This window comes from Nicotiana tomentosiformis, chromosome 3 (genome assembly GCF_000390325.3).
Source record: "Nicotiana tomentosiformis chromosome 3, ASM39032v3, whole genome shotgun sequence".
Lineage (NCBI taxonomy): Eukaryota > Viridiplantae > Streptophyta > Magnoliopsida > Solanales > Solanaceae > Nicotiana > Nicotiana tomentosiformis.
Genome location: NC_090814.1, coordinates 103,765,617 through 103,784,202, shown reverse-complemented (window position 1 = coordinate 103,784,202; position 18,586 = coordinate 103,765,617). Strand labels below are relative to the sequence as shown.

General features: G+C 36.9%; 2 protein-coding genes and 1 non-coding gene across 9 annotated transcripts; 1 reads left to right on the top strand and 2 right to left on the bottom strand.

Annotated features, from left to right (window-relative positions):
• Positions 1 to 578: 578 nt before the first annotated feature.
• Positions 579 to 7,799, top strand: LOC104121187 (probable GPI-anchored adhesin-like protein PGA55). Of its 4 annotated transcripts, none has more exons than XM_009633115.4 (8): positions 579 to 715; positions 1,470 to 1,496; positions 2,533 to 2,623; positions 2,747 to 2,790; positions 3,054 to 5,528; positions 5,958 to 6,062; positions 6,241 to 6,415; positions 7,342 to 7,799. In XM_009633115.4, exons 3-8 carry the CDS (start codon positions 2,588 to 2,590, stop codon positions 7,546 to 7,548), a joined length of 3,042 nt encoding a protein of 1,013 aa, XP_009631410.1. In that variant the 5' UTR covers positions 579 to 715; positions 1,470 to 1,496; positions 2,533 to 2,587; the 3' UTR covers positions 7,549 to 7,799. The 4 variants fall into 4 exon arrangements, with proteins under 4 accessions (XP_009631410.1, XP_033508735.1, XP_009631419.1 ...); XM_033652844.2 differs by lacking the exon at positions 579 to 715 and adding an exon at positions 742 to 1,256; XM_009633124.4 differs by lacking the exon at positions 579 to 715 and adding an exon at positions 742 to 1,368.
• An 800-nt stretch (positions 7,800 to 8,599) lies between these two features.
• Positions 8,600 to 16,716, bottom strand: LOC104096451 (DNA-binding protein RHL1). 4 transcript variants are annotated; one of them, XM_070197382.1, is made up of 9 exons: positions 16,332 to 16,716; positions 15,843 to 15,953; positions 14,526 to 14,612; positions 14,184 to 14,398; positions 13,580 to 13,677; positions 13,221 to 13,351; positions 12,283 to 12,393; positions 9,028 to 9,066; positions 8,600 to 8,890 (listed from the first exon to the last, which is right to left on the bottom strand). In XM_070197382.1, exons 1-9 carry the CDS (start codon positions 16,647 to 16,649, stop codon positions 8,864 to 8,866), a joined length of 1,137 nt encoding a protein of 378 aa, XP_070053483.1. In that variant the 5' UTR covers positions 16,650 to 16,716; the 3' UTR covers positions 8,600 to 8,863. The 4 variants fall into 4 exon arrangements, with proteins under 4 accessions (XP_070053483.1, XP_070053482.1, XP_070053484.1 ...); XM_070197381.1 differs by having other exon boundaries at positions 8,600 to 8,880; positions 16,332 to 16,715; XM_070197383.1 differs by having other exon boundaries at positions 8,600 to 8,880; positions 13,604 to 13,677; positions 16,332 to 16,715.
• Positions 11,339 to 11,444, bottom strand: LOC117273666 (small nucleolar RNA R71). Its single transcript, XR_004503671.1, has one exon. It is a non-coding gene; the product is annotated as a small nucleolar RNA R71 (small nucleolar RNA).
• Positions 16,717 to 18,586: the final 1,870 nt, after the last annotated feature.

Here is an 18,586-nt window from a genome sequence, read left to right as displayed (position 1 = left end):
ATAAGTAATTGAGAATTTAAGAGCAATAAGCAACATAGAGAATTGAGAAAGAATTAGAGTAGTAAAAGAGCAAATTATGAGGAAAAAATGAAAAAGCGAAGATATTTATAATTTTTAAAAGGTTAAAATTATGATTTATCAATTATTAGGGGTGAGGGGCTATTTTCTTAGGGGTAGGCCGAAATGGCCATTTTTACAAAAATGGCCGTTGTCCAACGGTCATTTTTGAATTTGACCGTTGGCAACGTTCAAAAAATTTAAAATAAAAATAAAAATGTTACAACGGTAACCGGGTTGTAGCCCGGTAAAAATCCGATAAAGGGTAACCGGGTTCCGGGGCACCGGTTACCAAAATATATTTGTTCCCGCCCGGCTCCCCCAACCCTCCCAACATGTCCCCCTAGTGTACAGGGCTGATCCGGGTCGAATTGGGCTGTGATTGGGCTGGCCCGGCCCACTTGAGATTATGAGTCCTTATCTCATTGAAACACATGTGCCCATCTGTCGAAATATCAGTGGCCTCTTGTCTCTGACCCCCACCCCAACACCCCCACCCCCAAGGAAACAAAGAAGAAAACACCAAAAGGGAAAAAAGAAACAAAAGACCCCACTTTGTTGCTACTCCCTTAAACATAATTTCATACATAAACGCTGCTATGGTTCTTTGAACTTTTGCTGTTTTTTTAAATCTTGTAGCTCGTTCTTCATTTTAAAGGCAAGTTTTTGTAATCTTTTCTTGAACTCATTCTGTACGTTTTTTGGGGGCCTCAAAACCCAGAAAGGACAAGAAGAAAAAGAAAGTTAATAATTTCGTAGCCCTATTTTTCTTAGGTTATAATAATTTTTATTTTCTATTTTCTTTGGTGTTGTGCATGGGTGAATGGTTGAAGTTTGAGAAAAAGGACTATTCTTGACCTACACAATATATAGCAGTCATTTCCTAAATTCCAGGAACCTTGAATTACTCTTATTTTTTTGTTAAAGTATTAAGCTTTGTGATTTTGGGTTTGCGATTGGATTAAGGTATTTACATGTAGATCAGTAATAATCCATGTTTTGTCTATGTTTCTCTTTCTTGGTTGTTTCTATTTTGTGGCTATGAGTGTTGTATTTGGTTGCTAATTTATCCACACAACAAAAAAGTTGTGATTAGGACTAAAATTAAATTCGGTTTGGGTAAATTTTTGTGGCCTCTTTGATTTCAGTTTCTGCACCAGGAAGAGAAGTGCCCAACTTTAGTTTCACATGCTCACAGGGTTCTTCTCTCTCTTTTTATTTTTTATTTTTTATTTTCTATTGATTTTCATTCCTTTGTCTTAAAGCATTACTTGCAACATAATGTTCTTGTCATCTTTAATTGCTTGTCTGGTATAAATTTTTGCCTCTTTTTTATCCTTTTCGCCTTGTAATGTTCAATTTTTTGGATTTTGAACATTTAATTTTATTATGTGCATTCATTTTTCATGCAGAGATAATTGCTGAGGTCTTGAGGTCAGGTATTTGTTCATCTACAGGTTCATTTTTTAAGTTATAAAGAGAAATATTATTGTAAATGTAAAGAGAAAATGAATTGTAAATCGGTTCTGACGTTTGACGTGATCCTTTAAAGTCTAATTATCTGTCCATACCCTGTCAGCTAATCTTCTGGATACTATTTGACTGGAAATTTAGGTGTCATTCAAGTCCCTGGTTTTCCTGATTCAAGCTGGCATAATTTATACTATTATATTAGTGATATTTTCATAACTTTTTTCGTTGTAAATCAGTAAGCTTTCCTCCTATTATTACCTCGGAATGCATTTTTAAAGGCCATAGAATTGAGCATCTATCACAATGTAATTTTGAGAACTAAATGACCTATAAAAACCATGTGAAATTTCTTTACTTTGTCACTTTTATACCCTGTAAACCTTCTTCTTCTAACTACTCCTGGTAGTTGTTTTTCGGTACTTTTTCACTTTTTTCCTAACACTGAACATAAGCAGCTCTGATGTAAGTTTGCACGATCATATCCATCCAAAAATCAACCTTTACTGCTCGTAATGTATTGGACCATATTGTTCTTAACCTTCTTCTTGCTTTGCTTGGCCATGTTCTTTCTAAATGGAGCTCCATTTATTTAGAAGTTCATTGATTCACTAGGTATATGCGAGTGCAATTGAACCTCCTTAATTCTAGTATGTACCTACTTTGGCAAGCATGGAATTTAGGTAAACAAAGTTTGAAAACATTGTTTTCAAATGTCACATCAGGTTAAAATAACATATAATGGTACTAGTTTATATTTATTTGAATTCTTATCCTTTAAGAAGGAAAACTTTTAAGCATTTAAATTCTAAGTCAAGTTTTTGGGGTATACGAACAAGATAGTAGACATAGCTTTTCTAGAAGATGTAATAGGTTATGCAAACTTTAGGCAGCCTTGCATCTTGAATTTCATTCTTTGATATATGTCAATATGCATTTCCCTGAAGTTGAAGGCTACTGAAGTAGCACATATGGTGATCTCCATGTGCTCTCTTTACGTTGCAGAAAAATGCATTGTATCCTTAGGTGATCAGGTAGCATCATTCAGAAAGATCCAGATATGGATGACTGTACATTGTCCCTGAAATCTCTAGAGGTGCATAAGTTCAGTTCATCTTCTATGGTTGTGTATATTAATTGCTGCAAATCACATGGATATACTAGCGCTTTGTCATTCATCTGGAGTAGTTCTGACATGTATTGTGGTACTTTCTTCTAGGACTATGGAGTATCTTCTGTTATTTGGAGATTTTCCAATTGTAGGTAAAGACAGCTTCTTGGTACTATCGATGAGCTACATATATTTTTGTATTTGTGTATTATTGTTGAAGTTCATTTTCTGTAGCTTGTCACTCAATACCAACTACGTCGTTGGGAAGTGGAATTGACGTCATATACCACATTTATAGCTTTTCTTATAAATTGAAATATCGCATGAGATACCAACAGTTGGCCCGATATCTTTTCACATGATATTGGTTTAAGCTCAACAATGTTCATATGTTAACATATGAATCATTTTGCAGGTCTACAGATGTCACATTCTTTGTCTTGGAATCCAATGAACTATGGAGAGTTCTTGTTCTTCCACAACAATATCTCTACCGTGAAATCTGTCAGAGATCACTTCAATCAAATGTAAATAGTTTTCAAGTTGGTTCGTTGTTGCCATTAACTTCTTTCTTGTTTGGTAGAGAGAAGATTCAAAGAGTTTTTAATATTGGCTCTCCTCTTGAATCAATCTCGTCTAGAAGCTCTCTACACGATGGAGGTGCTTTCAGCAATCTAAAGAAATGGGACATGTTATCAATCATTCCTTCTGGTCAAAATCCAATTATCGAATATGAATTTCCTGGAACCATCTCCCGGGGATCTGATGCCAATAGTGTAGAAGATATGGATGTTCATGACCCTAAGGAAAATAGATCCACAGACAGATACTCAAAGAAAAAACCTAGAAAGAAGGGGAAGCGGAATAGAAATCTCAAGTGCAGTAATGGCCTAAATGAGCTGCAATCTGCAGTTGGATGTTCAATAACTCAAGCTGTGATACAAAGTATACAACATAGATCGATTAGTTCTTCTGCTAATATGTCTAATTCCTTGATGACCGATGCCATGACCTTGAGCTCTATTGCTCTTGCCTCAAGCAGTGATGAAAGATGTAGTTCGGGTGGATGTAAATCACCCCATACTATTGTAAGTACAGAGGTTTCTTCTACTGGAGACATCTTAAACAGTGCTGGTGAGAGGAAAAAGCGTTCAAAGCAGCATGTTGGGAATCCTTATGTAACAGAAAAGAAGGATAAGTATTTTAGAAGAGTTCCCAAAGACTCAAATGTCTATGCAAGTAGTACTGGAAACCAGAATAGCCATGCGAGAAAGGAAAATTATCATTGTATTTGGAAAAGGGTCCAGAAGAATGATGCTGATGCAAACAACCGTGACTTGGAAAAATTGAACTTAGGTTTCTCACAGTTTGATGATAGGTTGAAAAAGAGTACATTGAAGAAAGAGCTTCCTAATCGTGTTGATTCTATTATATTATCACAATCCGCACATGAAAATCAGGAAAAGCTCAAAGTTCCAAAAAATCCCAGGAGAAATAAGTGTCTAGATCCACTGGAGGAGAATGAAAGTCAATGTCAGAAAGGATCTCCAGTTAATGGAGCCTCTTCAAATGTTTGTTTGAAGACTAACACCCAATCAGATGATGTATTTGGTTCAGCTACCCAAATAGCTTCAGCAAAAAGATCAATTAATGCTGCAGATTCTCGAACTGGAACAAGTTCTTTTAGGGATAGATACAAGAAAAGGAATGTTCAATATGTTTCCCTTAAACCAATCCCGAATCCCAAAGCTTGTTCCCGTAATGTGGAAGCAACAGGAGATGTCCCGATTGTTGTATCCAACATGGATGATCAAATGGTTGAACATCAATTTGACTTGTTATCTAGATCAGAGAAGTTCGATGACCTAACAGCGCGGCGGCAGGAGCTTCCTGCTGTGGATGGAGAGGGTGACAAAGCGGACAAAGAAGTTTCTCCTTCTGGTCAAAATGTTACACATGAGCAACTGGCATCTAAATGTCAAGCTCCTGTTTCTTCCTCAGTGAATGTCAGAGTGATAAATGCAGGTCAAAATTCAGAAAATATAAAAGCATTACCTGGTGATACTCAGTTTGGGAAGTTGAGAAATCATAACACATGCACTCTAGAGCAGGGCTACGCCAATGCTGCTACGGCGAAGTTCTTCGTTCCTGAAGCTAAAAGCCAAACCTTTCATAGTCTTGAAAATGATTGGAGAAACATTTCTCAGGCAGTGAATGATGCCCATAGGGCACAGCTAGCCTCTAAAGCCATTGAGATCGGTAATGGCTATCCTGCTGCCGAGTTTGAGAAACTTCTTCATTCTGCCTCTCCATTTATATGTGCATCTGTTAGTATTCGGACTTGTCGGGCTTGCCTCCGCAGTCAAGCTACTAATGATCCTCTATGCAGACATGAGATACCGAATATCTCTTTGGAAAACTTGTGGCAGTGGTATGAGAAACATGGGAGCTATGGTTTAGAAGTAAAAACAGAGGATCACAGAAATGCAAGACATTATGGGATGGATCATTCTAAGTTTCGTGCCTATTTTGTTCCATATTTGTCAGCCATTCAGCTCTTCAAGGACCATAGGACTCGTCCAATCCATAATGATAATAGGACTCTGGGGTCCGTGGATGTGGCGGACTGTAAGATGAATAGAATATCTGAGAGTTCACCTAGTGCAGATCTGCACTCAGTATTTTCTGTACTTGTACCTCAACCTCTTATTGAGGATTCAAGCTCTTTACTACAGAAAGGTGTTCTTTCTGACTCGACGTCATCTTCAGAGTGCAATAATGGTGATTTACATCCGTTACCTGATGAATTTAACTTGTCTGATGATATGGAGCTTCTCTTTGAATATTTCGAATCTGAGCAGCCTCAAAGGCGGCGACCGTTGTTTGAAACGTATGTGATACTTAAGTTGTTTCTGCTAGCATTTAGTTTTTCTTTGTTAAGAGTTTATCTTTGGAAAAAAATAATAATGACCAACCTGTCATGTCCTCTTGCAATGCAACATTAGCCCGTTACTAGCGAATTTACTGTCGGCAAATCGTTGTCCTCAATACTGATCATTTATACTCCATGGTTACCCTTACTTTGCTTCTGGTGAAGAACTAACTTTTGTTTCCATATTCTCTGGTGTTGGATTTTTGGTAAGCATATTTATTTTGTGCTATTTCCCATGCTCAGCTCTCTAAGCAGGGAAATTCTAGTTTGATTGATTTGTCATCTTGAGTTCTTCATAAGGCTCTATGCAGCTCGTCGCTAGGAAATGTTTTTTTTGTGTGGGGTTGATAGCACTCTGCTGATCTTTCTTCGAATTCTCTATTACAGAATACAGGAACTTGTCTCTGGCGATGGACCCTCAAACTGTAGATCACATGGAGATCCATCGCTCCTACATACTACGAGCTTAGATGACCTGCATCCTCATTCCTGGTTAGTAGCAGAAATGCGTAGCTATTATGATTTTATATGGTTTTTAAATATGTGAGGCGCAATGCATATCTACATCCCTACTTGGAGAAAAGAAATAAAATGAAATAAGTGCATGAAAAGCCATCTTCCAGTTCCAGAGCAACATTGTATTAGATCTAATTATTCCATGTCTTTACAGGTTTTCGGTTGCATGGTACCCCATTTATAGGATACCCGATGGCAATTTGCGTGCTGCTTTCTTGACTTATCATTCGCTTGGCCATTTTATTCATGGAAACCAGACACTAAAACCCCGAAGTGTGGATGACTGTATAGTTTCTCCAATCATAGGCCTCCAAAGCTACAATGCTCAGGTAGAATCATAGTGGCTAATCTCGCAATTTGAAGGTGTCTCTCATAGAACTTCTGAAGTTTATTAGACTACTTTTGAGTTAATAACATGGTAACAGTTAAAATTATCACGATAAGAATAATTCTTAAAAAGAAAAAATCTATAACAAAATGCTGAATTTGGGAGATATCTTTGGTGATGTCACCCCATAGAGCATATAATGACTTTAGGAAGTATGTCCAAGGCAAAATGAGCACGACTAGAATTAATTGTCATGCTATACAACAACAAAAAATCCATTGTAATCCCATAAGTGGAGTCTGGGGAGGGTAGTGTGTATGCAGACCTTACCCCTATCTTGTAAACGTAGAGAGCTTGTTTCCTATAGACCCTCGGCTCAAGGAACAGTGAAAATAAAGCAACAAACAATAGTAACGACAATGCTATATTCTTCGTCACAATTCCTGAAGTTGTGTTGAAGAAATATATTATGCTAGTAATCACGGAAAGTTTCTGAAAATAGTCATTTCAAAGATAAATATTTGCTAGCTTAAATCATACATTAGTCGTCTGAACTTATATGAGCTTCACAAAGCATAAGTGCTTCCATGTGCGTATAAAAAAGGATTGCAGTGGGTTCACAGTCAATGTAAAAATAATCTAATAATGATTTATTCCAAGCATACTGCATTTAAAAGAGCAGAACAGAGACAGCGAATTCATTTAGCTATCCCCAACTAATTTGTGGTTGAGGTGTAGTTGATTGTTTGAATGGCCTGGTTAGGCAAAGATTACAAGGTTGTCCATGCAACTGGAGTTGTACTCATTTACAACTAGGAGAACTGTTTATGTATTCAACTCTTCCTTAGTATAATCTTATCCTTGCATGTAAAATACGCCATACATGACCATGACATTACTTATTGTCTGAATGGCAAAACAAAATAGGGTGAATGCTGGTTTCAGCCAAGGCACTCTATTGACGACCTGACTGAAGAATTCTTGGATATGGACCTTCATACAGTTCTGAGAGAGCGAATACGAACGTTAGAGCAGACAGCGAGTATTATGTCACGAGCTGTGAGAAAGATTGGAAGTGACACGCTCGTGAACAGACATCCTGATTATGAGTTTTTCCTATCCAGGCGACGCTAATTGCTTCTGATCCTTGTATTCTGATTGTAAGTTGTTATGCTCTGTAAATAGCGTAGTATACTTATAGGATCCCCTTTTCGGGGTTGAAAGTAGTGCTTACTGGTTACAGTTAGGAATTTTATTGGTGCTTCTTCTTGTAAGTTCTGAAGAGAGTTGTATATATATAGTTTTGTCTAGTTGGAATTAAATTATGCAGCTTGTTATGAGATGATTTTTGCTGATTAAAAGTCACAGATAAGTTGTAACTTTGAGATTGGGTTTCCATATCCGTTGTGTGCGCCAGACTTTCAGCATGCTAAAATGAGAAATAGTTTTTTGAGGTTGAGAACCCGTATCAGTTTCACAAGATGTAGCTGGTTAAGAACCCGAATAAAGTAGGAAGGTTATGGTCAGAAATCACAAGAGTCTGCTCGCTCTCGTTACATTGACAATGCAATGAATTTGAACAGAGTAGAGTTGATATAATAGGATTATATAACCCACTCTAGTTGTTTGGAGCATAGTTGATTGGTAATACGTTTGGATGGTAAAAGCATGGACCTGTTCATATTGAAAACTTGGTAAACTAGAACAAAGTGAATTTTGATTTTGCTTTACAGATTATATGTGTGAACTTAGGTTGACTTAGACAACATTGGTTACCGGCCTCCCTTCTTTACGTTAATATAAAATTCCCACCTTAGATTAAAAATATTACTAACTTTTTGGTAAAAAGCATGAGTACGAGTAGAAAAATGCCTCCCTGAACTATCTGATTCTGATGTACCGCCAAAGCAGATCGGCCACCAATTTGGTGGTCCAAATCAGCTCTGCTGAAAGAAAATATTCTTAAAAACTAATCATAAATAGGATAATTTGAGATCAATAGCATATTTTTTTAACAGATTGGGAGCTCGTTGATATAGTTATTATTCTGCAACACGGATGAATGTTACATCTGCCGATTATTCCCGTTCTACTTTTTATTTAACAGGGAAAAAAAGTTGCACGGCTGTATAAGACAGACCAACGTGCGTGAAATTTCTCTCACAAGCAACGGCCAGACGTTGCATTTTGGAACTAAAACTTCAATGTTATATATGTTCCCGTATGGAAATTCAAGTCTCTCTCTACAGCCAATGACTTCATGAATGTGTGTGTGTAACTTAAGTTTAAACGAAACAAACAAAAGATGACAACACTTATGTTTGCCTTTTATATTCATGACATCTATAGCAAGGTTTGCCCACGAGAGCAATTGCAGATCCATTGACAACAGTTGCCATCATTCTATCGAATATAAAATATAATAACTCAAGCAGCCCAATCTTCATCGCTAGCTTCGCCTGCATCCTGCAACATACTTAAGAATCAAATAATAATCCAAAATGTGAGGATCTAGGACTTGACAGCAGAGTAACGCAGAAGCAACTAAATTACCATACAAAAAATAATCAATGAAAAGAGAAAAAGAAACGAGAAGTGTGTAAGAACTCAAACCTTTGACGAACTAGAGAACTCTTCAATGTCATCTTCACCCTACAGAGCGTCAAAGCACAAGGAACAGCAATTATATTTTATATTACCTGAATGTAGAAATGAGAAAGTTGCACAACCGGTACAGATATTTTTCTTTCTTTTGGGTAAATCAAATGAACCAAGATACATTGATCTCTAGTCAGCCGAGCTTGAGAAAAGTTGGCTTTCCAATCCATGAAGCTGCGGTATATTTTATTTTATACGACATGAATGGATAGGAAAATGAATGCACTCATCAGAACAGGTGTTTTCAAAAAAAAATTAGTTTACACATAAAAGAGCTTTCATGAGTGTCTAGATCAAACATATATAAAAACAGTCTCAGAAAACATGAGAGATAAATTTAGAAAGCTATATTCAAAGCTGCACTGATATTTGGCTTAAAGTATATATATTTATATGCATAGCGCTTCGCATTTTACTCATGTTTCGTAGAATTCGGATGTGTAATGTAATAATTTGTGCTATTTTTAAGTGTAAGAATCATCCGGGAGCAATGAGGGACGGAGGTGCGTGATTTGAACCACCAAAAAGGGGACGAAATGGAAAAAATGCCACAAAGTAGCGCCCAGGGTAGCGTGGGGCGCTACCTGTGGCGCCGAAATCAGCCCATAAAATTTCGCAGCGCCAGAGCTAGCGCCCCACGCTACCCTGGGAGCTGGTGATGGGAACTTGTCCTATTTCACCGGGGACTTGGTTATTTCGATCCAAGACGCCCCCAACTCATATAAAAGCAAATCTAAATCTATTTTGGAGAGAGAGACGCCACTTTGAGAGAAAAAAACAAGTACGGAACACTCGGGAGCACGGAATTCATCGATTCTTCCATCCTTCATCTAGTATTTATAGTTTTTACGTTTAAAAACGATATTTTGATTATTGTTATGAACATGAGTGGCTAAGAACCTCATTATTCCGGGATTATGGGTCGTTCTTGACTATTGTAATTTGACAGTTGATTGTTTTGCTTGACTTTATCATATTAATTTGTTTATTCAATCTTGCACTTAATTATTCTATTGTGTAGCTAATAATAGAGTACTATCCACAAATTTATAGTTGAACTCGAAAGTGGGAACTATAGATTGCATATAAGATTGGATAGAGTAAGATCTCGAATCCGGGTATCGGAGAATAGATTCGCGATTAGGATAGACATATTCTAGTTGCCTTGGTTATTGTTGCAAGAAATACACATGCATTCTTGTAAAGTTTGATTCTAGAGACATGTAGTCTTATGTTGACTTGAATAGGCGAGCGAAGCGCCAAAAGAACTTCGCGCATAATAAACCCTGCTAATCAACATATTAGATAAGTCAAGTGATTACATCAACCGGAAAAACGCAATAGGAGAGACGTGAATCCCATAACCCTGGAATATCCCCATCTCATTGAATTCTTTCGAAGTGTTTGTTTGCTTTACTTGCGATCTTATTTTCTTGCTTGCATATTAGTTCTTGTAATTTAGTTACAAAAATCACAATCATCTTCTTCACACTCACTTGAACATTAAATTTATAAATAGCATGGATTGGACAATAGTTGATCATAAATATTCGTGAGAACGATACTTTCTTATCACTTTATTATTTGTCAACCGCGTATACTTGCGTCTGCGTTTGGACCCAACAAGTTTTTGGCGCAGTTGCCGGGGATTTAGAAATTAGCTACTTGTATGAACAAGCATTTATCTATTTTTGTTTGAGATTTAATTTGTTTTGATGTTCTGACTCTACAGGTATTCACATTGAATGCTAAGAAGAAGTAACAGCTTGAACAACCTTCCGCCTTTTGATCCAGAACTCGAAAGACTTCCACAGGTTAAGGAAGGAGGCGGAAGCAAGAGCAGAAATTGCAGAGTTGGGCATCGTAGTCCAACCACAGCCAATAGAGATGGTAAATAATGAAGAGCGACCAGTGATAGAGGCCGCAAGGCCTAATCTTGCTAATATGACTCGGGCTATCGTGAAGCCTGACATCACGGGTTACTTTGAGTACAAACAGTACATGGTACAGCTGATTCAGTCCACAGGGTAGTATGTAGGTCTATCTCATGAAGATCCGCAGTGGCACATTCAGAACTTTCTGAAAATTACGGATACATATAATTATCCGAACGTTTCAAGGACTACGTCAGACTTACATTGTTTCCCTTTTCACTGCTGGGGAAGCTAAGGAATGGTTAAACAAAGAGCCCGCGGACTCAATCCACGCTTGGGATGATCTAGCACGAAAATTCTTAATCAAGTTTTTTCCCACAAAGAAAATAAAGTCGCTGAGGAGCAGATTCTTGCGTTTCAACAACAAGATGGTGAGACTTTTTGTCAAGCTTGGGAAAGATATAAGAAACTACTCAGAGATTGCCCACATCATTGTCAGACTGATGAGGTGTTGGGACATACCTTTGTGGATGGGTTGGACGAGACCTCCAAATTAAATCTAGATTCAACTTGTTGCATGATATACACATGCATTCTTGTCGAGTTTGATTCTATAGACATATAGTCTTAGGTTGCCTTGAATAGGCGAGCGAAGCGTCGAAAGAACTTCGCGAGCATAATAAACCCTACTAATCAACAGATTAGATATGTCAAGTGATTACATCAACCGAAAAAACACCATAGGAGAGACGTGAATCCCATAACCCTGGAATATCCCCATCTCATTGAATTCTTTCTAAGTGTTTGTTTGCTTTACTTGCGATCTTATTTTCTTGCTTGCCTATTAGTTCGTAGTAATTTAGTTACAAAAATCACAATCATCTTCTTCACACTCACTTGAGCATTAAACCTATAAATAGCTTGGATTGGACAATAATTGATCATAAATCCTCGTGGTAACGACACTTTCTTATCACTTTATTACTTGTCGACCGCGTATACTTGCGTGTGCGTTTGGACCCAACATGCACTTCCCAAAATCGGAACATCCAAGCATCATTCAGGGGTGGGAAGATATCCAACTGTCGAACTAAATAAAGATTCAGAAAATTAATTACTATGTATTTGACCTGGATTTATAGTCTATGAACCAATACAATTATTATAAAATATATCTTCAACAGTCTTATAAGAGCCTGCCAGACTTCCTTTATCTTTGCTAGGTAGTCAAAACTACCACTTAAGAGGAAACAAAGAAGATGCGAGAAACAGAGTCACCTAGAGTAGGACTGAGAGCACCAAATGGATAAATTGCAGAACATAGTCTGAATTTTACCTGAGAAGTACCAACATGATCAGACACGGTCGAACCACATCCTGTGTTGGATGTCCCTTTGTTTGTTGATTTTGTTGTTTTCCTTTGAGAAACTCTTGTTGGACTGACAAGCTTCAAAGTTTGTGGAGAAATACGAACATAATTATTTGTGCATCAACAGAATAAGTATGAGCATGACCCAATAAAAATATGAAGAGAAGTTGACAAAAGAATCACTTTTACCCAAAAACAAAATTCAGCGTTAGCCATGAGAATCCATTTGTGATAGTATGAAATATTATGTGGTATCCCCACCTACTCAATGGTTAAGGTCATATTCTGCAACAAAATTTACGCAAAATACCAGAAAAACTAAAAAAGGATTTTTTTTTGTTGGGGGGGGGGGGGGGGGGGGTTGTAGGAGGAAAGTTCTTAGAAATTTTCCCTTTGGAAAAATGAAAACATCAAAGCTATTGCTCCTATTTGTGAAACTGGTCTCCAAATTTTTCATCTATTTCCTATCTTTCCTCCCATGATTCTTGCATTACCTCTTCGCCATCTCTACCCTGTTTTACAGGGAATGCTGTTAATCCAGGACAGCAACTCTTTTTGCTTCCAATAACCATATTCTCCCGTGCCTATTGAAATTCGAACACCTTCATAACCATGTCACCACAATCGTTGTACTGTATCAATCACATGGTTTAGCATCATTGTTGGAGATAACAGGATGGTGTCGCCAAATACAATTTCTGAATGCAGGTTTCAGGATACAAGCTTTAGATCGATTTAAGGGATGAAGAGCTGTGGTGGCCCGTGAAGGGAGATCGTAAGAAACAAGCATGGATCCCTCTCTCCCTCTCTTCAACAAGTATGCATCGACATTGTTAAACAGACAAAAATGTTCAACAATTTCTGAAACAAATTTGTTGCCTAATATTAGAGCTGCAAGTACGTACCTTGTCCACTTTCTTAAACAATGTGGAAATAGTAGCCTGAACAAGAGAATTCTGCTTAGTACGGGAGGATTCCTTAGACTTGGAAGCAGATTCAGCAGCAGCATTAATTCTTTCAGCAACTTGACTTTGTGCTACAGTATCATAAAAAGGAATGTCACTGACTGCACCACAGATGTTTCAATCCATGAAACTATGTAAAGGAACTAGGAGATAGCAGGTAAAGGGAGATAAACAACAGAACAAGCCCAGAGAACAGCGAGACTTTGAGCGACTCTGACTCTAGTGGCTTCTATGAAGAAGTTTGAGAAAACCCTAAAAACGATATAAGAAATTATTCATGGAGATGATTCCAGACGTACAATTTTTTGTTGAATGATCCATACCACTTTTTTCTTCTTCCTCAGAAGTTTCAGCTCCATCGTCAGCCAAATCATCCCCGGAAGAAGCTTCTGCAAAACTGAGTTACTGAAAATAAAACTCCTGACAATGGCTAAGCAGAGGAAGACATCAAACTCGACTGGATCTTAGTTAATAAAGGATAAAACATCCCTCAAGAAATTAATGCAAAAAAATACAAAGAAAAATTTCAAAGAAAAAAAAATTATACGTATACAAAATTGCAACAAAGTAGAAGTGATCATTTGGTCACTTCTTTGGATAGTCCTTGAATGAGTACCAAATTAAGGCTCCTTAACCAATGTCCTTAGGAGTTTCAACAGATTCCTATTTCCCTAATAAAAAAGGTACATTTTCTGGATGAACTTAATATAAAATGCCTATTCTCTCTTATGCTTTACTTTATGTAGGTATAGTAATCTTGGGAAGTCCATGAAGTTGTCTTTCAGCTCCCTGATAAAAGCTACTATGTTATATACTAGTACAGTTGCATGCAATATGATACAGTCAGTATGCAAGGGATCAATAATGAGGAAAACTACATATTATACAAGTCAAAGCATATACTTGATTTTTTTCCCTGCTGCCGCCCTTGCTGAACGACGAGTTGGAGTTAACTCGACAAGTTCTTTTGAATCATTCTGACTTTCTGATAAATTCTCCTCCTGTTCATGTTCAGGAGACAGTTGTTCCACATGCTTGACCTCACATTCGCTACTGCTTCGTTTTTTAACGCTTGTAGCACCTGCACCACCTTTGAAATCACACTCCAATTTCTCTTGCTGTAACCAAATAAGAAATCTAGAGTAGTGTCAGCAATCCTTTGAAAACTATTCGCAACTTTAATATAATCTACTAATTAAAGCTTTAACTGGTTGAATTAAGGGAACAGCTCAACAAAAAACTAACCACATTCAGCTCCTCTGGAAACGCAAGCCGTGCTTCTTCTGGATTCTCGTCTTTCCTCCCTATCCACCATGCATCAGAAAACACAATCTGCAAAAGAAATAAGCCATAAATCAAGAAAAAGGAAACAGGACAAGTAAATGTAACGAAGTGCAGAATAAATCCTTTCTCTTTTTCATCAGAACCTTATACTAACTTGAACTGTAACAGAAGTAAAGCAAACCCCAAATTTGGTGGAACAGAGTCAACAAACAAAAAGTAGATCTAAATTTTTTCTTAAACTCGAGAGAAAAACTTTTGCAATGGTTATTGGCACTTGATATTCAACATGTTTTTAATATCTCAAAATAACATAATTTAAGAGAAATTGACAAGGTCATCAGGAACAGACTTAACAATATGCCTTCTTGATGGATAAGACAATTCTATTAAAACATTTTTTGCTGATTAAACTTTTGGATTGTAAAATGAAATCAATGCGTGCAAATTATTAGTATATAAAGGAAGGCTTCATCCTTGTGAAAAAAAAAAAGAAAGGAACATTTCATAGAACGGAAAAGAAGTACAAAACAGAGAAAGTGTAAGGTATTAACTAATAGCACTCAGTTTGGAAGTTTCCTTTACCTTTCACAATGCGAGTCAAAGCTATTCAACTTACAGCATTTTTAAAAGATAAATAACTTGAGAAGGAAACTTGAAAGAACAATCCATGCTTGAATCAAATGAAAATCCAAAAGCACAGACAGCTCTAGTCTAATAAGTTCTATAAGTCAAAATATGGAGCAAGTTAGCTTTACAACGCACTCCCATTCTAAGACCCCAGCAGTAAGCTCCTTAGCAGACAAAGAACAGAACCACTGGACATTGTGAAATAATAATTCATATATCAGAAATATGACAATCTTAAAACATAACAGAAATATGGTCTTTGTCAAACTTAACTGAAGAGCCATTCTTGGTTCTATTTTTCATTGTCATGAAACATATTTGTTAGGTAAAAGATAAATATTTCCTCTCGATTCATTCCCATTCCTGAGAGGATGGCTCCTGGATACTTCCTTTTCAACCATCGGAAGAGATATTTTGTATCGCTAGACAATATAATTCCACAGCCTACAACAGATTAATGTGAACAGAAATTTTACTATCTTGTTCCGTCTAAAAACGATGCCTTCATGATGATTATTTCCATTGTGATCGAAACAAAAGTAATTACTTAGGAAGATAAGTATTTGCTAAACGAAGCTCCTGCAATTCAAATAAATACTAAGCAAAACGGATCAGAAAACAGAAGAATAGAGCATGTGCGGAATTACCAACCATATTGTCAAAGTAATCTTCGCACACTACATTCTTCCCACCTCTCGAGAACTGCAAAGTCAAATACCTATTCTCTGGATATACAATTGTCCCAAACAACTTCATTTGACCCTGCAGATCCAACGAAGTACAAAAATGAGTTTACACTAAAATGTTAGATGAAAATTTAAATGCTAAGAATTATATGGCAGCAATGGTAGCAATTACTTTTAGCTTACTACAAATATCGGTAAAAGAAAATTCAAAACAATTACATATAAATACAATGATAATGATACACACTAAAAACCTAAAAATAAAAGGAAAAATTAACTCTACTTGCTCCCAAGTAATCATTACTATTTCTTAGCACTCAATCCCAAACAAGTAGACAATCTACTTGAGAAGAATGAATGTAAAATGTCCTTTTGTTTCCTTATTTGCTAGTACAGATATAATCAAGAGCAAGTAGCAATAATTGATTAAGTAGTAGTAAAAAAACAGTTATACCTGAGGAAAGTCGAGGTAGAGAATAGGGTTTTTGGTACCAAGGTCTTTGAGCTCGCCAATTTTACCTCCGGACACAGGAGCAAGTAAACCGGGAAAAGAGAAGAGGAAACGGTTCTTCCGCTGAGACTTGCGCAAGATATCTTTGCCGTGGTGTTTAATTACAGTTTTTGATGGGCTCAAAGCACTAGTCCTCACCCTTGAAGGATTTTCCGAGAGCATTTGCTTTGAAATTGCTAGTTTCTTCAACCTCTTTTTCTCCACCATATCTGGGTTGGCTTCTCCATTTGCTGCTGCCGCCTTCTTCCCGCCTCTAGCCATACTCTTTGCTGAAAAACAGTACTGGCCTAGACCCGTGGTAGTATGTACTATGTAGCAAATACAGAGCAGGGGAAAGTTGCTTTAGCTTATAATTTGCATTTACTAAATGCGACTTGTAAATCGAAATTAACATCGCGACTTATGAAGCGCATTTATCGACATATAAATCGTATTTGACTAATTGTGAATACACATTTCCAGTCCTTTAGTTTTACCGATGCGATTTAGAAATTGCATTTCTGAAATGAAATTTTAGCAAGCGTCATCTCTCCTACTAAGAAACATGTAAGTGCCTTTTACATATACATTTTCCACAATTTTAAAATTCTCATAAAAATTCATATTAATGAAATTTTCCAGTCAAAATTGCACATTTTAGAAAGAAAAAATAGGGAATAAGTGAATACAAAACAAACTACTTCCTCCATTCCAACAGAAGTATTCTCCCGGTAAATTGGTGATATATTTTTTTAGTCTATTTCAAAAAGAATGGTCTCTTTTAAATTGAATAATATTTAATTTATTTTTTATTTTAAAAATTTATAATTATATAAAATGTAACAGCATATTTTATATCATACTATTTAGAAAATGACATGATTTTTTCATTAAGAATTTTAAATAATTTTGATATTATTTTATTACAAATATCTCTAGATTATAATTCTTCTCGTTATCGATGTAAATTTTATTTCAAAAGGTTTTGAAGTCAGTTTTTCGGAAAAAAGGGCACTCAGACCCTTGAAGTTTATAACATTCTTTTGCAATTTTGCCGACGAAGGACACTTGGAGTCCAAGATGGAATGGCTGAGAACCAAAGACAGTCATTGTGCTTCTCATCGGAACGGATAACGTTCATAAAAGTGTATTAAATTCTCTGTGCCCAGTAGCATTTACTAAGAAATATTCTACAGTATTAAGAGTGACGGTCCGTTACAAAAAAAATTGACATTTACGCTCAACGTTACATCTTCATCAATGACCCTCATAATTGGCATTAAATGAGGGCATGATCCTAGGACCTTTTTCCCTAGGCATATCTATAAATAGTGAGTTCAGTTACCATTGTAAAGGACACGAATTTTTTGATAAGAACATATACTATATTCTATACAAAGTTTTATACAATTTCACTTTCTTGCTTTTTGATCTCATCATTGCTGTGTTCGGAAACCGTGTTCACGGAATCACCATCTTTGCTATTTCATCTACATTATAAGGCTAAGTATTGTGTATTTCTTCGATTATTATATTATTTCAGGATCAAATTAGTTCACTTGTCTAGAAATCACGTATAAATTCAACTGTACCATTTTATGGGTAAACAGTTTGGCGCCCATCGTGGAGCCTAGACAGCCGTGCAATTAGATTGATCCTTGATTTTTTTACTAACGTGTTTTGACTATTTTATCTTAGAAAAAATCGCAAAAGAAATGCCAGATAACACTGTTAATGATGCACACAACCTTGAAATTTGAGGGGATCAACCTCATTTCGAGGACTCAATCAGTGACACCCGCAATGAGGGAAATGACGCCATGCCGGTGCATGACAGACAGTACCATCGACATGTTCGGGAGAGAACTCCTGATGATGCTGACGGGGAGCAAATAGCGGATGTTGTGAGGATCCTACAAGAGCAATAGACAATCATTCTAGGCCATCTCACGCGGCAGGATCAGGTTACGCCGGAACTGAAACAGGCGCTATCAGGTGCTTCGAATAATGTAAACATGCGCGATCCAATTCCTCCCGTTGTTCTCACAGACCAAACAACACAGAGAATCAATAACAACACTCCCAGGGGTGAAGTTGGCTCCAATGGGGCTGGGGGAGCAGATCAGGTCTTAATAACGAGAACGATTCATTCAAAGATGAGCTTTTACAATTCATGAGGAAGTAAACGCCCGCATGGATCAAATCTCGGTCGCACCACC